The 19,610-nt window shown below is 42.5% G+C and overlaps 2 protein-coding genes across 2 annotated transcripts in view; one reads left to right on the top strand and one right to left on the bottom strand.

The window, feature by feature from the left end:
- The window catches only part of LOC111648088 (ras-specific guanine nucleotide-releasing factor RalGPS1), a 106,208-nt gene that overhangs the window by 28,146 nt on the left and 58,452 nt on the right, over window positions 1–19,610 (top strand). The window contains exon 8 of the mRNA XM_023397849.2: window positions 999–1,125. Coding sequence (XP_023253617.1) covers window positions 999–1,125 — 127 coding nt within the window. The remainder of the gene's footprint in view (window positions 1–998; window positions 1,126–19,610) is intronic.
- On the bottom strand, window positions 3,145–19,455 carry LOC111648089 (angiopoietin-related protein 2-like). The gene is made up of 5 exons (XM_023397850.1): window positions 19,095–19,455; window positions 12,658–13,590; window positions 10,162–10,355; window positions 7,382–7,652; window positions 3,145–4,737 (listed from the first exon to the last, which is right to left on the bottom strand). Exons 1-5 carry the CDS (start codon window positions 19,102–19,104, stop codon window positions 4,538–4,540), a joined length of 1,608 nt encoding a protein of 535 aa, XP_023253618.1. The 5' UTR covers window positions 19,105–19,455; the 3' UTR covers window positions 3,145–4,537.

The following is a 19,610-nucleotide window of genomic DNA, read 5'->3' as shown; positions in this document are numbered from 1 at the left end:
CACTTAGACTCAAGAATGAACTGATTGGATTTTGGTGGTTAAAGATCAAGGCCACAGTGACCTCACAAAACACTATAAGTCATAACTCAAGACACTTGGCAATTATGACAAAATTTCACACAAATGCTTCATATTTTCTATGACTCTGGATAAACAGGGATGTGACCTGAAACTAGTCCGGGTGGAGGAGGCAGACAAACACGAGGAGGTGATTCTAGTTTTTTAACGCGACCAACAGTTTATACACACATCAAGAAATAATAGGTTGGTCAGTCATCCACAGGAGACTGTAAAAGGTCATATTAAAACGACACATCCAAAGAACCTAGATTTTATGAATTAATATCGATCTGATTTTCTCAACCCGGCCCTACTGGTGAATGAGATCGCCATTGTCGGCTCAGCTTCACACTACTTTACTTCATCATTAAGTATCATCAAGTTATCAGAAGCTTTTATTTATCGTGACATTTGTTCCAGTAGCTACAGATTGTGAGAGTCTTTGTCTCTGATCGACCCACCAGCATCTTGTCAGTTTCTTTGTTTTGTACATTGATGGAACCAGCAGCACTAAAAAAAAAAAAAAAACCCCTCCAAGTCACTCAATTCGTGCCGGAGCACAAGTATCATGTCACATATTGGCAACAGATAAAACCGGTCTTTGCCAGATTTGTCTGAACCACTCAGGATGATGCACACCAAGCCTCGTCTACCTCACTGTACATGAGCAGTGCCTAATGAGCTGGCTTCAGCAGACCAGGGAAAATCCACAGAGATGTGTTTGTTGAGGAACTATTGTTGAGTTTAATCCATTGTAAATAAGCCTCTAGCTTCAGCAGTCTTTGATTCTTAACAGTGTAGTTGTCAGTGTTGGAACTTATCACACTGTAGTTTGGCTCAGGTAAGGTATCATTGATTCAACATCTGTCTGGTTGCCATAATTCCCACTCAGGTAAAAGGCTGTGAATCAAACATGTGGTTCTTCTTCTCTGTTGTAGCTGATCAGTCGGAAAGACAAGGCCACATTTGAGAAGCTGAACTATCTGACGTCCAAGGAGGAGAACTACACCCGCATGAGAGAATACATCCGCTCCCTGAAGATGGTGCCGTGTATTCCTTACCTCGGTGAGTCAGCCACAGTGTCTCTGTGTTATTTCAACGTGTCCTGCTTTGCTGGTTGCAGTGCTGACGCTGGGTTTAGTGCGCCCTGCAACGTTTTAAGCCTCGCAGACATACATGTAGAACATATTTTTTTTACCTAAGCTGGAATTCCATCCTCAAAACCATCAAGCAGAATACAACATCAAAGTACAGGTAGAGTGCTATTGTAAAGATTTACACATGTCTACACAATGTTGAAGTCCTCCTTCAGATTTCAGCTTCAGGTGTTGTTGAACTCTGTAGAAGATTGGAGTGTTTAACTGCATAGTCCATGTTGTTGGTCACCTGTACCAGTTCCCCAAATGCCCTCTGTTCATTTTATTTCATCATGAAACCTGTTGAAAGAAATATGCAATTCTCTGACCATGTTGCATCCGTCTCTCGGTCGTGTCTCTTTGGTCTATACAACAACAGAAACATCAGGTCTCACCTGACTGAGTGCTCCACCCAGCTCTTGGTCCAGACCATGGTTATCTCTCACCTCCCACCAATGCTCTTCTGACAGGCCTCCCTTCATGCACAGTCAAACCCTTACAGATGGTCCAGAATGCAGCAGCCTGTCTGGTCTTTGATCAGCCTGAAGGGTCACATGACACTCGACCTCCACTAACTACACATGGCCCGCCTGAATCAGATTCAGCCACTAATGCAGCCTTCAGAGTGACTTCTTCTAGACACCATCTACTTGAACTTTCTCTAATGAATGTGGTCTGTCATCACCATCTCTGCACACAAGACAGTCTCAGTCCAGACTGTTGTGGTCTGTGGTTCCCTGATGGTGGAACAAGCTACCAAAGGCTATCAGAGCAGGAGCGTCTCTGTCTTTAAAATATGTTGAGCACTCAGAGAACATGTTTTACTGTTTTTCATACCAGAGATATTTGAAAAATCATTTACAGCCATAAGTGCTTTAAATGTTTTTTTTCTTTTTCTTGAGAAACTTGCACTCTCATACTTCTCACACGGCTCACAGGCAGTTCTATGGAAAGTTGTCTTGATCTTCAAAAACCATTGTCAGACCTGGCCTGGCTAGGAGGACGTAAATATTACAAACGCCTGATTTCCATCCATTTTAACATTCTTAGTGTAACAACCTGAACAACATGTAACTCTGGTTTTGAGGTTTTGAGCCTTTTTAACAGGCTCAGTGTCAGTGTTGTTTGCTGCCATATTATTTTACTTACTGGTGAGGAATGAATCCTGGGATAGGTTGGACCATGAAGGATCCACTTGTTGGACCCTTCGTTGCCCAGGAAAAGAAGGCTGAATTTCTCGGTCGCATTAGAATGATCTTTCGAAATGGAACAGTCTAGTCGCGCTGCTGTGACACAAGCTGTCTTCATATGCAGCCTCTGAAGGATGTGGCCCCTGAATTGGGACGCAGCTGTAATGACATGTCTGACCACATTGTGAGTTTCCAGATGTTTAATGAAATGGGACAGATTGTTGTCATTGACATATTCAGTTCATCTAACAGACCGGTAGAGAACGTTCAGTAACATTCACCCTTAGATTTTCGGGGGTAAAAGTTTGTCTAATCAGAGAGATTATGCTCAATTACAACGAGACTGAAATGGACACTGAAGAAAAAATGAACAATAGGAACCAAATTTCAATCAAATGCACCATCAAGTGACACTGAGACAAACTGTCTGTGTGTAAAGTTTACTCCCCTCCACATGTACTGTAGGCAGTTAGCACAGATTTATACAGTGAATACAGTGGATTGAAATAACACCCTGTTGACATTAACACTACTTGAATGAATTGATTTGAGAACTAATGAATCACTGTGGAGCCTTTGCAAGTATAAAGTGACTCTGCTCTGACTGATGCTTCATCCACATGTCTCACCAGTGTTTCTGTTTCTCTGTGATTGTCTGAGCTCGTGTGATGTCAGAGCATCAACTCATCTCTCTGGATTATATTTGTGATCGTGGTCCAGAGTGGAGCTGATTGAAATGAGATCACTGAAGACACGAGCAGGGCTGTACATAGTTTATTGTAAGATCGATAACAGACTATAAAAAATAATCTTAATGAAAGAGCATATATATACACAGAGTACCTGGTACATACTGTAGTGTATCTGCACACTAATACAGTGACTGAAACCTTTGGTGCGTAGAGGGAACAACACTGAACTATTTGGTTTCTCTTTGTTTGCTGGAGCTACTTCTACCTGCGATGAAACTGTATTTGCACTTTTCATTATTTAAAAGAAAATGTTTTTGAAGATTGTGTCCACATTTAAAGGCTTCGACATAATTCGCAATGTCCATATTTAGGTAGATGTGGTGGCTCTCATTACTTTGGAGCTGGTAAGTTTAATGAAAGGTTAAAGTACAGAACTGGTGTCAGGATGTGGTTAGCCTAACTTAGCATAAAGACTGGAAGCAGTTGGAAACCGCTAGCTCTGTCCAAAGTTAGAAAATCCAGCCACCACAACCTCTAAAGCTGATTATCCCACGTTGGAGGGTTAAGGTGGAGCTACGGGCCAGATACAGTGATCACAGGTTTAGTTTTGCTATCTGGTATCATTGATGACTAGGCTCTGTGAAGCAGTACACAGTCACTGCCCTCTGATGTTGGTTTCTAAGAAATAGTTCCAGCACATAACTCCTCTTAAAACCTCAGCCTCCAGAGTTTATGCTTCTTTTTATGGAGGGTATATTTGTGAGTTTTGTTCTGCTGCTGAATGTGGAATGGAGGCTACAGTGAGTCGCTATCACAAAGTGAGGAGATGGGCCGGGCTAGCTAGTTAGCATGCTAACTTCAGTAGAAGAAAAGACGTGATGGAGACAGCTGTTGGTGAGTAAAGGAATTAATTAATCAATTAATTAATCAAGATATTAGATGAAATAAAGAGGAAATAACTCGACTAATGAGACAGATTTACTGAAATCTTCTAGAAAATGATATCAAAATAAATAACCGGCTTTCTTTCCTGTAGAATCCCATACATACATAATACACATGTAATATAAGCACCAATAATAATCTGACATATCAGTTTATTGCCAGCAGTCAATTTTATGTTACTATTTTACAGAGATATAAAATTAAAGTTACAGTTTTATATTGTGTTTCAACAAACCAACAAAAGCCAAACCAGAGCACAGATGAGATATTACAACCACTTAATGTCTGTTTGTGTGTACTTTTGTTGATTTATGTGTAATGTTGATTTATGAGTCTAACTAGATAAGTAAAATCTATTACTGGAAGAGGAATAAAATAAAAAACAAGCATTTGGAAGCTATTTTATGAATGTGAAGCAACCAACAGGAAAAAGAACAGGAGGAAGTTGTGATACTGACATGAAATGAAATCCCTTTGGAAGAAACTGTCTGTTCAGTTCTGAATGACGTAAGTGTTAGTGGAAGGTGTTTGCACTGGGTCTTATCATCATGGTCACTTTCTTCAGAGAATAAGCTCCTCCTCTGAACTCGGCCCAGTACACCCCGTCCTGGTAACGGCTGCGGTAATGTCCACCGCGATACCACACACCGTTCAGGTTGGAGTGAGCGCAGGCATTGTACCACCATCCTCCCTTCTGGTAGTGGGCACAGTTACCTAGAGACACAAGGAATCAAATCAGACCAACTGGTATGACACAACTTTCACGGTGGCTGTTTGTCACAGATGTACAGTATTTGTGTTGTTTTCTACTCATCGTTCTTCTTCTTGTACATTCATTATCTGATTACTGGCGTGTTGTGAATGGATAGGGGGCGGTGGAACTGGAAGTGATCGGGCTGGGTGTCCTGCAGACCATTAAGCTGCATGCAGTCAGCAGGCATGCACTGGGTTCTGCAGGTGGGCCTCAGTTACACACTTGCAGAGGTTTAAGGTGTGTGAAGCCTAACGCAGGAAGCATTCAGGAGGCCTTACCTCATTAATACAGTGCTTCTGTAATATAACAACCACTGGAGAAGTTACCCATCTTCATGCGTTTATTTTATGGGTTACACATTCACATCATTAAAAGTCACCAGATACCTGGGTGACTTGCTTGCCAAATCTAAATCTCCAAAATCCAAATATTTATTTTCTGCGTGCATGTCCTCAATCATAAGGGAAAACTCTCAGACTAATGAGACTCATTGAATATTTGTGAGTTGGTTTATTGATTGCCAAATAAAACCTGCTTAATTGCACAGCCATTTTGTCCAGCTCAATTAACAATAATGAGCATTACTTTTCAAAACCAGAATGACATGAAGCACAAACCAAGTACGACATACAGGTTTTTAGATTTGTGATTATATGTTAAACTGATGGGAATTTCAAACAGAACAACTGTGGCTACAACAAACTCAGACCATTTCTCTGAATTTCAAACTCCTTCAAACACTATTAATTGCCCTTGGAGACACTGGCCGAAGTCCCTGTGATCTGCTGAGCTATGACTGATGAACCCTGACCCGTGTTGTCTCTTGAGTAGTGTAGCTCCGACATACAGCAATATTTAATAACTCCAGACATGTCTTTGCTTTGAGAAAACTCACTGGTGGCTGTAGATTTATTTTAAGCCTGATAAAATAAAATAAACTGAGATCTCTCATTTATTAAAGTATTCAGACTCTTTGTTGTATCTCCAAACTGTTGTCAGCTGCTTCCTGTTTGCTTTAATCATCTTTGATCTGTATCTACAACTTGACTAGATTCCACCTGAGGCAAACTGAATTGATTGTACATAGTTTAAAAAGGCTCACATGTGTATATAAGGTCACACAGTTCACGCTAAATGTAAGGACAAAAACTACAAAGTCCAAGAAACTCTGTAGACCTCGGTGATAAAACTGTGGCAAAGCATGGAACAGAGAAAAATTGTAAAACCATTTCTAAAGTGTGTTCCCAGAAGAACAGTGGCCTCAATAAGTCTGAAATGGAAGAAATTTGGAACCACCAGGATTTTTCCTTGTTGGCCGTCCAGCCAAACTGAGTGTCTAACCAGGAAGGGCCTTGGTCAGGGAGGAGACCAAGAACCAGAAATGGTGTTTGAAGTTTAAGGTCTGCCCGCAGAACTCTCATCTCATCAGACCAGAGAGTGTTTTTCCTCCTGCTCTCAGTGTCTTTAAATGCTGTTTGTCACGCTACCATAAAGACCTGATTGATGAAGATCTGCTGAATCCTGCCAGCAGGTTCTCCATCTCTGCAGAGGACTTCTGAAGCTCTGTTAGAGGAACCGTTGGGCACTGCTCATCACCTTGATAATACCATCCCTACAGTGAAGCAAGGTGGGGACAGCATCATGCTGGTCAGAACTGAGGGAAGGATGAATGCAGCCAAATACAGAGCAGTCCTTAAAGAAAATATGATCTAGAGTGCACAGGACCTGAGACTGAGGAAACTTTTAACCTTTCAGTGCAACAATGACCTGAAGCAAAAGGTCAACACAATGCTGGAGTGTCTCTGAGTGTCCCTGAGAGGCCCAACCAAAGTCCGGACTTAAACCCCACAGAACATTCATGGAGAGAACTGAAGATAACTTTTCAGACTCTTCACATCCAATCTGACAGAGTCTGAGAGTATCTGTCAGGAAGAATGAGAGAAACTGTCCAAATCCAGGTGTGGAAAGTTGGTAGAGACTCACCCAAGAAGACTGGAAGCTTTAACTGCAACCAAATGGGCTTCAACAAAGAACTGGATTAAGTGTCTGAAGACTTTTGTAAATGAGAGATTTCAGTTTTTCATTTTTAATGAATTTGCTAAAATGTCTAAAAACATCTTTTCACTTTGTCATTGTGGATTATTGAGGGTAGATTGATGGGCAAGAATGTAAATTTGACCCATTTAAATCCACAACACATACAGCAGTTAGTTCCGACCAAGAAATTGTATTTGACGAGAGACTGCACTGTGCAGGTCAGGAAAATGTTTGTGTTGCTTAGCAACAGTTCAGTACCAGTCCAATTGCAGAGCTATTTGTGTTGGCGCTGCCAAATAAATAATGAAATAAACAAACAACTCATAATCTGTTGTTGCTTATTTTAGTGATATGGCGCTCATAGAACTGTTGTATAAATACAATATCACACTCGCATCCTCGTACCTATGACCGAATCACAGCCGTGCTGATATTCGGTACAACGTCAATCTCTCTCGTGTGATTTTTGCTTAAATGTATTGTATTGAATCAGGTTTCAAAATGTTTGTAGCTCATGGAAGTGAGTTTAAGTTGTCACTCCCTTCTCTTGCACTACATTCCACCCACCTGTGTAGACATCATGGTCTTTGTCCAGTGTGGTAAACTGCTTGCTGTTGTGCCAGGTGAGAGAATCTCCAGCGTTGCCATGGTACTGGCCCACCCGCAGCCTGTAGGAGTCGGCCTCTGACTCGACACGGAAGCTTGCATACTCTGCAAAGGTCTTCCGTCCCGTCCAGTCTTCCAGGGTCACCAGCAGCTTGTAGGTGCCCTGGTTTGTCAGCCAGTAGATGTTCTCGAGGCCTAACCAGTATTCACCATCAATGTTTCCAAACCCTTGCTGTAAAAAGAGACATTTGAGTCAAGAATAATCCACCCCTACTCTTCCCAAAACATGCTTTAATCGGAAATGCCACAGCCATTCTCTTATTTTAAGATTTACAAGAAAGAAGCTTTTTTTTCTCTCCCCTTGGTCATAACTGTGGACCTCAGCAAGAATCCACCCATGTTTTCCAAGCATCTGTGCAACACTGGTATGATGTCAAAACGAGAGGCCAAGAGCAGTGGCATAATGGCAAGACGTGTTTAACATCCTCTCCAGCAGACCTCACTGTGCGTCTGAATCCCTGGCTTCAATTATTTAACACATGGGTTCAATCAGCAGGAAGTCCTCATGCCTGCCAAATGTGAGCGTATAATTGGCTTAAAATGCCCTGTTGAGTCATTGAGGGTGGGTTGGAGAATGATTGGGTTGGGGGACAACTTGGAAGTTTTTTTTGTTGAGTTTAAAGTATTGAGAAGAGTGTCCAGATTGGGAAGTCCCCACTTTAGGCCACAGAATGTTAATCATTGAATCTGAATTTATGTAAAGTTGGGTTCCACCAGTAGTCAAAAGGAAACATAGCATGGTTCTGAAGTGCTCGGATCACTGCGCTGGCTGCAGCACTGAGAGCATGTTTAGGTCATTCGAATTGATTTCAGCTCTGCTGATCTCACAGATTTTATTCTGTTGAGTTTTCTTATGATTACTTGCATGTTACACAATGAGCCGGATTGGCCAAACAGTTTGTTTTGTTAAAGACAGATTTCAGCTGTGGGAGCTAAATGACACTTTAATTGTTTTATCACAGGTATAACTGTATTAGGTCTTTATATATATATAAAATCATGGCATTTTTCTTGTTCAAGTTCTGTTTGTACAAATTCCATTTTTCTACCAGTATTTCATAATAATGCAGTGTTATGAAATCCTGCCCTTCACCCTTAAACTAATTGCATTGTCAGTTGTGTGTTGTTGTTTTCCACAAAGGAGGATGCACAACCTACTGGAGCTGTAGTTGCTCGATACTTTACTATAATGACAAGGATTTTGATAACAAGTTTTGCAGTACCAGATTTCAATTTAGCTCAGAATGTCAACAAAAATGCCAATGTCACGTTGCAGCTTTAGTAAAGACTGAAATAACAAACCCTGTAAGACAAAACAAACAGCAGCAGATGTAAGTGGAACTGAGGGTAGTCTGGAAGTGACAACCACCATTCATGACTAGTCAACCTGGAAGGTAGCAGCTACTAAACCATTGAAAGGGGGGGGGGGTCTAAACAGATAAACTCAAGTTTGAATCAGTACAGCTGTCTACACAGGCTCATACTTCACCCATGTAGCTGCAACTGAAAGCATATCTTCCTCCAACTAATGCACACTACATGCAACTACACTGAGTATTGAGTTCTTGAAAACACCTGAAGCAGTTCTGTGGCTGAATGCATGGTGTGTGATGGTTATGGAGGACTGCAGCTGCTGCTGATATGCTACGGCTGGTGTTAATGGGATGTTGGCCTTATTAGTACATCTACAACGATGGACTTCACTTAATCTAACAAACTTGAGCTTGAGAATCATCTAAACAACAGTAGCATGTTAGAAGAGTTGCACTCTGATTACCTAGCTACAGATGGTGAGAAAATACAGGGAAAACCTGAAAAATAAGTGGAGAAACAGGACAACACTGTCCCCATCCGTAGAGCACAAGGTATCAGTGAGGATTTGATTAGAATGAAAATTATGTGAATCATACGCTGTGACCTTCACAGTCTCAACCCAGTTGAACACCTATGGGAGATTTTGAAGTGACGTGTTAGACCACGCTCACCACCACCATCATCAAAACACCACATGAGGGAATATCTTCTGGAAGAATGGTGTTCATCCTCCAGTGGAGTTCATAGACAAGGAACTGTAGCTGTTCTGGTGGGCTGTGTTGGTCCAACACCGCTGAGACACTTTGTTAGTTTTTCCCATTAATTTGCCTGTTACTCTGAAGTGACTCAATAACAATAAGCCAATGTAACGTTTGACTGCTGACATTTTAATTGACAGATGTAAGTGACAGTTGAATCTGACTGGCTCATATTTGATTGGAGAAAAGTATTTTATCAGCATATGTACCACATGCTTGGTATTAACTGGCATTTTAGACTCCACTTTGGATCCTCATTTAAACAAGGTCTTGAAACATTCATTCTTTTAAATTAATGTAAAATTTGTTTTGATTGGATTTCTTAACAAAGTTTATAGAAGAATTACAGATAATTCACAGTTTAAATCACGTGGTCAACCAGCATGATGAACATGGTCGTCATTATAACTGATAAAATCAGCATTTTAGTATTGTCTTTGTATGTGTTAGCTGGCTATAGACCTGTTTAAAAGAGTGATTCTGAACATTCAACACCATCTCCATCTAATGCAATGGATGCTGACATCTTTGCAGCTCAATATCTCAGAACTATCTCGCAGCCATATACTGTAGAACCATATCATTTTAAGCTAAGATCTTCAGTATTACCTTGTACGTCTCCCAGTTCCTAAAGAAGTTGACGGAGCCATCCTGACGCCTCTGAATCACAGTCCAGCCACCAGGGTCGTGTCTCTGGTCACACCAAACCTGCATGAGTCTGTTTCCGTTGTCTGGTTTTAGGAGATACATGTCGCTGGTGGTGTATCCGGCCTCCACAGCCTCCAGACAGTCTTTGAAAGGACCTGCAGGAGAGGCACAGCTGTGTATTGCATGTTGATCCAAAAAGGCTTTCATGACCGCCATTCATTTTCACTGAAATGCTATTTTTGGATTTGAATGAAACTCTCAGGATCTCAGGATGTCGCCAGTGAATTGAATCAGGATTGATAGGTTTTGAGGTACACGTTTGGGTATTTGTGGCGCCCCCTTTGGGTCAGGCTTGAAATGCCTTGGCAGGCTTATTCTAAAACATGGACTGAACATATCTTCCTAGATTTATGATGATTGGACATATCGTTAATGAGTTTTGGCCAATTTCCTGCTAAGCCCTACCTCTTGTCAAGTTTATCGGTCAATATCTTGAAAACTAAATTAATAAATATTTCAACACGCTTCATACAGCTTTTAGTAAGCTTGGTCCAATCACGATCCAAGGGGACATTATTATTTTCATTACTGACTTATTTTGCAAATATTTTCTCAATTAATTGGTTAGATCAATTTATAAAATGTCAGAAAATTGTGAAAAATCACATTTATTAAAGTTTGAGTTTCCTTAAACGTAAGTTGTAACAAAATGCTCAGAGCCTCTCCTCTGATTGGCTGCCAGTTTTCTGAGTGACACAATGTCAGGCCAACCTAAAACTGTAGCTTGGTAAAACCCATCTGTAATAGCGATGGTCAGTCAAATGATATAGTTTAAATGATTTTAACTTAAGACTGAAGACTGGATGTGTTTTCCAAATTAAGTGATGTACCTTGAATTTAAAAGATTGTTTAAGAACCACTTCACCCAAAAGCATCTGACCAAGGCTGTAATATTTTCCTGTATGCTGTATTTCCATCTGACCCCTCCTTGTATGGCCTTTTTTTCTTCTTCTTCTGAAATGTCTGCCACGTGCACTTTCTTTCCACAATCATCACAAGATGATCATAAGACCTGGCATTAACATGCGTCTTCAGTGATCCGATCACAAGTGGTCAGCTCTAAGTTCGTCAGTTCACACCTGGCTTTAAGATGAGTCTCCAGTGACCACTTTTGATTAGATCTCACTTCCTGCTTTATATGCAAGTAAACAGGTATGCGTTGTTGTTTTTAGCCAATCGACAGAGGGGTCCGTCGTCAGTGTGCTTGTGTGTGTGCGTGGGAGTGATAAAGAGAGAGAGAGCGGTATGGAGGGCCTCAGTGAATCATTGCTCTGTTCACAGCTCTACAGTTAAATCAGGTGTTATCCATTTAAAACAGTAAAATATTTTCCGTTCATGATGAAACTGTGTTGGGACTAATCAGACTGGGTCAGGCGACGTCAGTAGAGTCGTTGGTCTGTCAATGTGGTCCAGGACACATTCATGTTCACACTGCTAAAAGAATGTGGACACTTGGCCCAGACCACCTCTGAATGTGGTCTTAGTGATCAGATCTCAAATGCGTCCTCAATGCGTCTTGGGTGCGTTCACACCTGAACTTAGAGCTGACGAGTTGTGATCGGCTCACCTGAGACAGATGTAAATACCAGGTCTGAACAGGTCTGACCAGGTCTGAACTGGGCCTTGGTGTGTATTTTCAGTAAAATCAGAAGAAACTGATTCTAACCTGTGTCCTTACAGTCAATGCAAGACCCTTCATCATGCTCCCACTTTCTAAAACAGAAGCTGCTTCAAATGAAAAGTGGAATGTGTTTCTGGGTGAAGCAGCTCTTCAGGTTGTAGAGCTGGTAACTTTTCAGCTTAGTGTAAGGTTCTCTGTGGAGTTAGTGAACTCTAGTTGCCCCATGGCTTCTTGTTGTTTTTGTCCTCTGCACATCTACAGGGACACATATACACGTTATACACATTCTGCCATTCTACTAGAACTTCTTCTGTGCTGCTTTAGGCAGAATCTCCAAGGTCTCTTGAAGGTGGACTAGATAGAGACACATAGTTATAAGTTAAGCTTGCATTCTTGTAAACTAGTCACCATAAACTACTGAAGTCATATTATAAGCACATTATTCAGTCTTGGATATCATTTGGAGCTACAGTAATGTGTGGAGCAGGGGTCAGCAACTAAGTTTGACCTCAGGCCAATTTTTTGTAGCCATTAGACATCAGCCAGATCATGATCAAAGACTAAATTAAGACATTGGTTGATAAAAATGCAAGTGTAATTTACTTTGATACACTGTGAGCCACAGTCACATATCATCTGCCATCAAGCAACAGAACCTTTAGAACTTCCTGGTCAGTTTTGGCCTGTGAGCCATCACTGATGTAGAGGAAATGTTTTCCCTCATTGGAAAATGTATGGCCAGTGTTAAATGAAAGTCGGTGTAGGCAGCTACTCACCTGAGGGCTTGTTCGTGAAGCTGTATGTACCACTTGGCATTGTGGGCAGCGGAGGTGGTAGGGCTTTGGAGTTCTGGTCACTCTGTATCTCATTGGTCATGGGGTTGCTGGTGTGGCGGGTGTAGGTAGGCGGATGGTAGGGTCTGTAGCCTCCGGGAGAGAGTACAGGTCTCTGCAGAGGAGGCTGAGGGATCGCACGAGGCTGTGGACGGACAGGACGGCTCCTCTCCTGCACCACGCTGCCGTACGAGTATCCTCCCCGCTTACATTGCTCCTCCAGATGCACCAGGAGAGCGCTCTGGTTGCTGGCGATCGCCGACAGATGCTGGTACTTATGTTCCAGATCACGGTAGCGCGTGGCTAGCCTCCCCATCTCGTTGGTGTGGTTGAGCACGCGGGTCTCCAGCTGTGAGACCTCCAGAGCATTGTCTCGTTTGCGAATGATCTCGTGCAGCAGCTGCATGTAGAGCTGTGTGACTCTGGAGTTCATGTTCCGGCTCTCTTTGCGCAGTAGCTTGACTTCATTGATCACACCTCCATCGACCTCGACTAGCTGCTGCAGCGCTTCGATCTGCAGCCTCTGCTTCTGTAGCTCGCTGTTGAGCAGCTCCAGCTCCTGCTTGTTGACCCGATTCTCCAGCAGGGCCTCGGGCTCCTTGGAGTTCACACAGATGGCCCCAGTGTTTTTCTGCTGAGGGACAATAAAGGTGTAAGAGCATTTGTCCGTCTGATGGGCACTGTAGTCCACCACGGCCCGTTTCTGCCGTTTTGGTGCGTAGATGAACTCTCCCTCTGGGATCTCATCACTGTTCCCTATTTCCTGGGTGTCTCCCTGGAGAGAGGACTCTGGTCCAGAGAGCAGCAGGAGCACCAGCAAAACCACTACAGGGAGAATCATAGCACAGTCCTGCTGCACCCGAACCAGCATAATACCTGAAACAGAGAGGGAAGAGAGGATCAGTTAATATTCATTCTCTCACATCATTAATGGAAGACACATGTTACTAAAGCCAGTATTACCTGCATATTGCATAGTTTTTGCTGTAATGCCCCTCTAATGCTATCCCATTAACCACCTGTGACATCATCCACTCGTTGCCATGAGACTTCAGACTCTACACCCATCTGCACATTTGCATTTGTACAATTCTTTATTCACCTACTCCACCCACCCATCCATCCATTTTCTTCCGCTTATCTGGGGTCAGCTCGTGGTGGCAGCAGGCTAAGCTATCTGTCTCTCCAGTATCGCTCTCCAGCTCCTCCTGGGGGATCCCGAGGTGTTCCCAGGCCAGGTAGGATATGTAATCCCTCCAGCAAGTTCTGGGTCTACCCAGGGGTCTCCTCCCAGTTGTATGTGCCTGGAGAACCTCCAAAGGAAGGTGCCCAGGAGGCATCCTAATCAGATGCCCAAACCACCTCAACTGGTTACTTTTGATGTGAAGGAGCAGCAGCTCTACTCTTGGCAAGTCCTGCAACATGCGGTGCACTGTAAGTACCTGGATGGTTCACTCAAAATGGTCACATTGGTGACGAGGACACTTTGATGGTGTCGATTTCCGTGTTGCATGTCACGGGGGGTGCACCCAGGAAAGTAAAATGTTAATTTTCAAGTTGAGTGAGCAAAGCAGATGGTAGATATTTTGGTAGGGCGACAGTTGTGGTCACATGTTGCAGTCGTTTCCAGTGAGTGTACAACGGCAATGTTTGAGACTATTTGACACACAGCAACAGCTTCAGTGCTGCCTGATAGATTCTCCAACTGTGTGGAATTCTACTTGATGAGTCAACAGAATTCTTCTGTGTTTTGATGATGGTCACTCCAATCATCCTCATATGTTGTGTTTCTCTTGATTCTTAAGGTTTTTATGCCACTGGAGGCATTATGTTTTCACTTCATCTCGATAATGGCTTGAGGTATTTTTTTCAAATTTGGCACAAATGTCCATTTGGACAGATGAACTGATTAGATTTTGGAGGTCAAAGGTTAAGGTCACTGTGACCTCACAAAAAACATGAATTAATGACACAATTTAACTCAAATGTCTATACGAATAAAATGAAGTGATATATCCAAAAGGTCAACTTCACTGTGACATCATAATGTTCTGCGAAAACCCTGCAAAAACCCTTCTGGCCATTATTCAACACGGTAACTCAGGAAGGAGAGACTGTGACCATATTTCCTGATACTTGGCTGGTTGGTGGAGACGTACAACCACAAGATGGCAAGTCTATATCTATAATCTATAGAAACAATGACAGTAAAAACTCTTACAGGTGAAGAACTGAAGATTAACTTCTGACCACGACTTGGCTTTTGCTGCATGCGTGTCTATCAAAACAATTGAAGTGTTTTCATGTCTGCACGCTATTTTCATAGCTGCCAAGTTTGAGAGCTCCATATTCCTATCATTGGTGAACTACAGGAGATGAGAAATGAACAACAGACACCACATGATGAAATGTACGGCTCAGTGGACTTTACTTGATCCCTTACAACAGAAACATTTCTCCTTTGCTCTAAAATATATGACGAAGAGAACTTGTGTCCGGTCTGGGCTCAGAGTTTGTGTAGTGGCATGCTGTGTTTTGATGTTTCTCTTGGTCTTGGGTTAAAAAATTCATCACAGCATTGGAATGTTCAATAACAAAAAAACACAAAGGAGAATCTCCCCTGACAATATGAGTGTTATCTTCTGTTGTTGGAGATGGTCGTTTCTACATCATAACATACTCTGCCAACTCCTGCCTGAGCCCGACCGGTCCAGCCTGGACTTCATCCATTTTCCCATCATACAGTGGGGGTCCGTCAGTGTCTAATTGAGGTTTTTCTCACGTTGAAAGATCGTAAGTCAAATTCATGACTCACAGAAGTGGACCACGAGTTCAACATGTGAGCAGTAATACATTTTTTAGACTCGTCCCTCCTCCATAGCTTATAGTCTATTGTTGTCCACAGTCTGACTGATACGAACCACATTAAACAAATAACCAAAAAACATTCAGAAGAACCTTTCTTTCCATGTCTGCAGCTCTCCCTGAACACTGATGCATATCGTTCTCTTTACCCAGCTGTGGGTGTTGGTGTTTGCTGACGTGTTTACACATAAGCAGATATGCGGTCCGTCATAAATTTTGGGCTGCAAGTGGACTGGAGCTTAAATGATCAGTTGATTAATCAAGTCAGCCAAAAATGAATCAAGATTTATTATGACAATTGATTAATCACTTTAGTTCCCTTCCTCTGTTTAATGATATTGTAAACTGAGTCTCTTTGAGATGTAACCCTGACGGCCAAACAAAACAGGACACTGAAGATGTCACTTTGGACTGTGGGAAATTGTGATACACATTTATCATTTATTGATATTCCATCGATGAGTCAATTCTGAAAATGATCACCTAATTGATTGATAATGAAATGAGTTGCATTTGGACAATTCTCTATTCACCTACTCAATCAATCCATCCATCCATTCATCCATCCACCCATCCATGTCTTTCTTCTTTTCCATCTCCTGGCTCCTGTCAACTGGAAGCAGCAGCGGCTCTGCTCTGAGCCTAGACACTCTGCAGAGGAAACTCATATCAGCTGCTTGTATCTGCAGTCTCAGTCTTTTGGTCACTACCCAGAGCTCATGACCACAGGTGACTGTCGGAAGTAGCGAGTAGATCGAGAGCTTTGGCATCTGGCTCAGCTCCCTCTCCAAGCTCCGCTACAACACCAGCTTTACTGCTGATGCTGCAAAGATCTCGCTCCATCTTACCCTCACTTGTGAACAAGACCCCAAGATACTGAAACGCCTCCACTTGGACCAGAAACTCCATCCCAACCTGAAGAGAGCAATCCTTGGAGGTGCTGACCCTCATCCCAACTGCAAAAGACTTTTTTAAGGCTCAGTTCAGTGGTTGACCTGCTTGAAGGTAAACTGGTCATTTAGCCTCTTATCTCTGCTGCTTTTAGTTCACAGAGATATTCAAGAATCATTTCATCATCTGAGTGACCTCAGTAAACACGATGTCATTTCATTTGTCTTTTATGCAATTTTGAGCAAAAGTTTAGTCTTTGCTGCGTGTAACACCACCACAAAAGTTGTTTCGAGAAGAGATTGAGTACAGTGGTGTGTGCTCAAGCACATGTTTACCATTATTCACTTGCGTGTGTGTGTGTGTTTATCAGGGGTCTTTACATGGCTAGCTGTGTAAGCAGCGAACAAACCATCAAACCAGAGACTGCCCGGCTCTGCAGGGATGACAGTGTCCTGTCTCTAGCTGCAGTCTGTCTGTGTGTCTCTCAGGTCTCTGGTCACTGGGAAATGCAGCATGATCCCATAAAAGCAGACACAGGTCACCATCTGTCAGGCAAACTTCTGAAAGGTGTCAGCAGGCGCGTATACGACCACACAGAGAACAAACGCCGCCCTCTGCCGTAGACGTCAGGATCATTCAGCATCCACAGAGGTGATAAATCAATTAGTCACGCGTCTTTATCCCCTCCTCGCCTCCCGCTTCCCTCTCTCTGTCTGTGTCACTGTGTCACTTTCTGGCACTCACTTGCTCTCAGCCACACACAATGCACACACAGCAGGAGCAGTTGCTGGTGGCTGAGACTCGTCTGCGCCATGAACGCACGTCAGCGTCTGCACACAAAGGCATGACAGGCCTGTGTAGAGCCCGGGGGGGGGGGGCGGAGACACCCGGCTCTCCTCATTCAGCAGATCTGGTTTAAGTGTCAGCTGACTAATGAAGAAGCGACTGCTTAGATTGCACTGCTGAGATTATTGCAGTCATTAGTGTGTAACTGATACCTCAACACGCTGCTGATGGTTCAGCTGAAGCGGGTTATTCAGTCTTAGTTCAATCATCTCATCATGTCAAGAAATGATTTAGGAAACAGACATGTCAGGGTGTGTTACTATTACACTACACATCCCAGAAGCTTTTCTCCCTGTGGCATTTTTGACCTTATGCAGTGTTATGGTCTTGGCTTTTTGTTTGTCTCATCGACGCTCTCGTGGAAGACGTCATACACAGTCCTGCCAAGAGTTTGACTCTGTTCCACTGATCTTCAGGAAACACAGTAATGCACCAACAAATACAGAGAAGAGAAAGAGGGCCTGCAACAGCCCTGCATGAAAACAATGCAAGATTTAAAACACTTAAAATCTTTTGTGAATGTTTTATGAAGAAGGAAATGAATTCAGCTAATTCCTCAGACCTAAATGCTACATACAGTGGGGTCATAAACCACATTGAAAATCTCTCATATTTTCACTAACATTTAAAAACACAAGAATTATGTCAGGTAAAATAAAGGAGAAACATTTAAGAGTCAGCTCTGATTCTAGTTCAGTTATCAAACTGAAGCAAATTGCTACATTGACCAACTGAACTCCTTCGTACAAAAACTTTGTTCCTTGAGTTGTATCTCCTCCATCGCAGCGTTCAGGTGACACTCAGGTGGATCTGATCTACTCAACAGAGGCTCGTTCCGGTTACTCAACTTACAGCAAGTGCTCACCTGTTATAAATAAGACTGTGCCTCAAGTTTCCAGAAGATCAAATTAGGAGAGGAGAGGGGCTTTCTCAGAGTCAGATCATGGCTGGACTAAAAGTTTCCAAGGGGGCGGAGCGTGGAGCTGTCCACTGCTTTGCAGAAACTGGATCAGTTTACTGTTTGCTATATATATATTTATGTGTAACCATGATTTGTTCACCAGTAAAGTAACATCAAGTCTACCTAATTCTACCTAATTATAGTTTTAGCTTCATTGCAAGTAGTGTCAGTCAAAACGGGATCAGTGCTGAGCCTTTAATATGAAATCTTGTCTTAAAGGAAAGGAGTGGGTGGATTTTCCTCATCATTATTGTTAATGAGTCACGTTCATATAATGAGTCATGTGTAAAAAGACACAGACCAAACTTGTCATGTTCTGAAATTAGAAAAAAATAAGTCTTTAAAACCCAAATCTATGCTAACAGTGTTCCAGAACAACATCATTTCATCATTATTAATTATTAATTAGAAAAGAATGTCCTCGTCGACTCAGCTGGTCCACACCGGTGCCACAGCCAGCTGCACAAAAATACTACATAAAAAACTGATTTATGTATAATAAAAATATGCATAATTTATGTATGTATGTATTTATGTGAAGTCTCTCAGCTCTTTACTATAAGACGACCAGTCAAATAGTCACTTTTAACCCCTTAAAGCCCAGCAACACACCAGTCATGCTGTGCAGTGATATCAAATCTGTGATGCAGAAAAATGATGCACAAGAATACTAAGTTTAGGTTTAAATGTTTGACTCAGTGTAGTCATGATGTGGCTTAAATAAAGAGGAATATAAAACACTTTATATCCCATACTGGCAGATTCTAACACCCTAAAAACTGCTTAAAGACAAACAGAAGTAAAACTGTAAACTCACCTCCTCTCATCTGTTTCCTTATATCCCTTGCCCTTGTGGCAGGTTTGACTCCAGGTCCTCACCAGTCACAGTCATTCCACATGTCCTCTGTGTCTGTCCTTTATTGTGTCAGTAGAACTTTTTCATATTATTTCTTCACCTATGGTCAGAATCAACTCCCTGTAAAGACCATGAGGAAAATCTTCCAGCTGTAACAGTGTCTCTGCAGAGTTAGACGGTGTCTAAGTGTCCAATCATGCACCAGGAACAGGCTTCATTCATCTGCAGCACCGGACTTTTCCACCTTTGTGAAGTGATGAGTCCTGAGCTGAGCAATCACAGAATCTGTAACTCCTCCTCCCAGAGACTCAGCCTCCCTCTGTCCTCCTGCCATCACAAATGAGATACTTATTGTTGCTCGAGGTAATTAAGCTGTGAGCCACAGCAACTCCCCTTTCCCCTCCCCTTGACAACAGGGAGATCATGGAGGCAGAGGCTCCCAGTCCCCCCACCTAAGCCCTTGTCCCCTGCAGCCCC

The sequence above is a fragment of the Seriola lalandi genome, unplaced genomic scaffold, assembly GCF_002814215.2.
Source record: "Seriola lalandi dorsalis isolate HSWRI2012SDOR001 ecotype SW California unplaced genomic scaffold, Sedor1 jcf7180002054939, whole genome shotgun sequence".
Taxonomy (NCBI): Eukaryota; Metazoa; Chordata; class Actinopteri; order Carangiformes; family Carangidae; genus Seriola; species Seriola lalandi.
Note: the sequence above shows the minus strand (reverse complement) of the source record. Positions and strands in the feature narration are given on the sequence as shown.

Bases quoted from the DNA above. Each gene is read 5' to 3' on its own strand.
- LOC111648089 (XM_023397850.1), bottom strand. The intron at 10,356-12,657 runs GTGAGTAGCTGC...CCTCTCCTGCAG, and splicing joins CTTCACGAACAAGCCCTCAG to GTCCTTTCAAAGACTGTCTG. The intron at 7,653-10,161 runs GTAATACTGAAG...CTCTTTTTACAG, and splicing joins GGAACTGGGAGACGTACAAG to CAAGGGTTTGGAAACATTGA.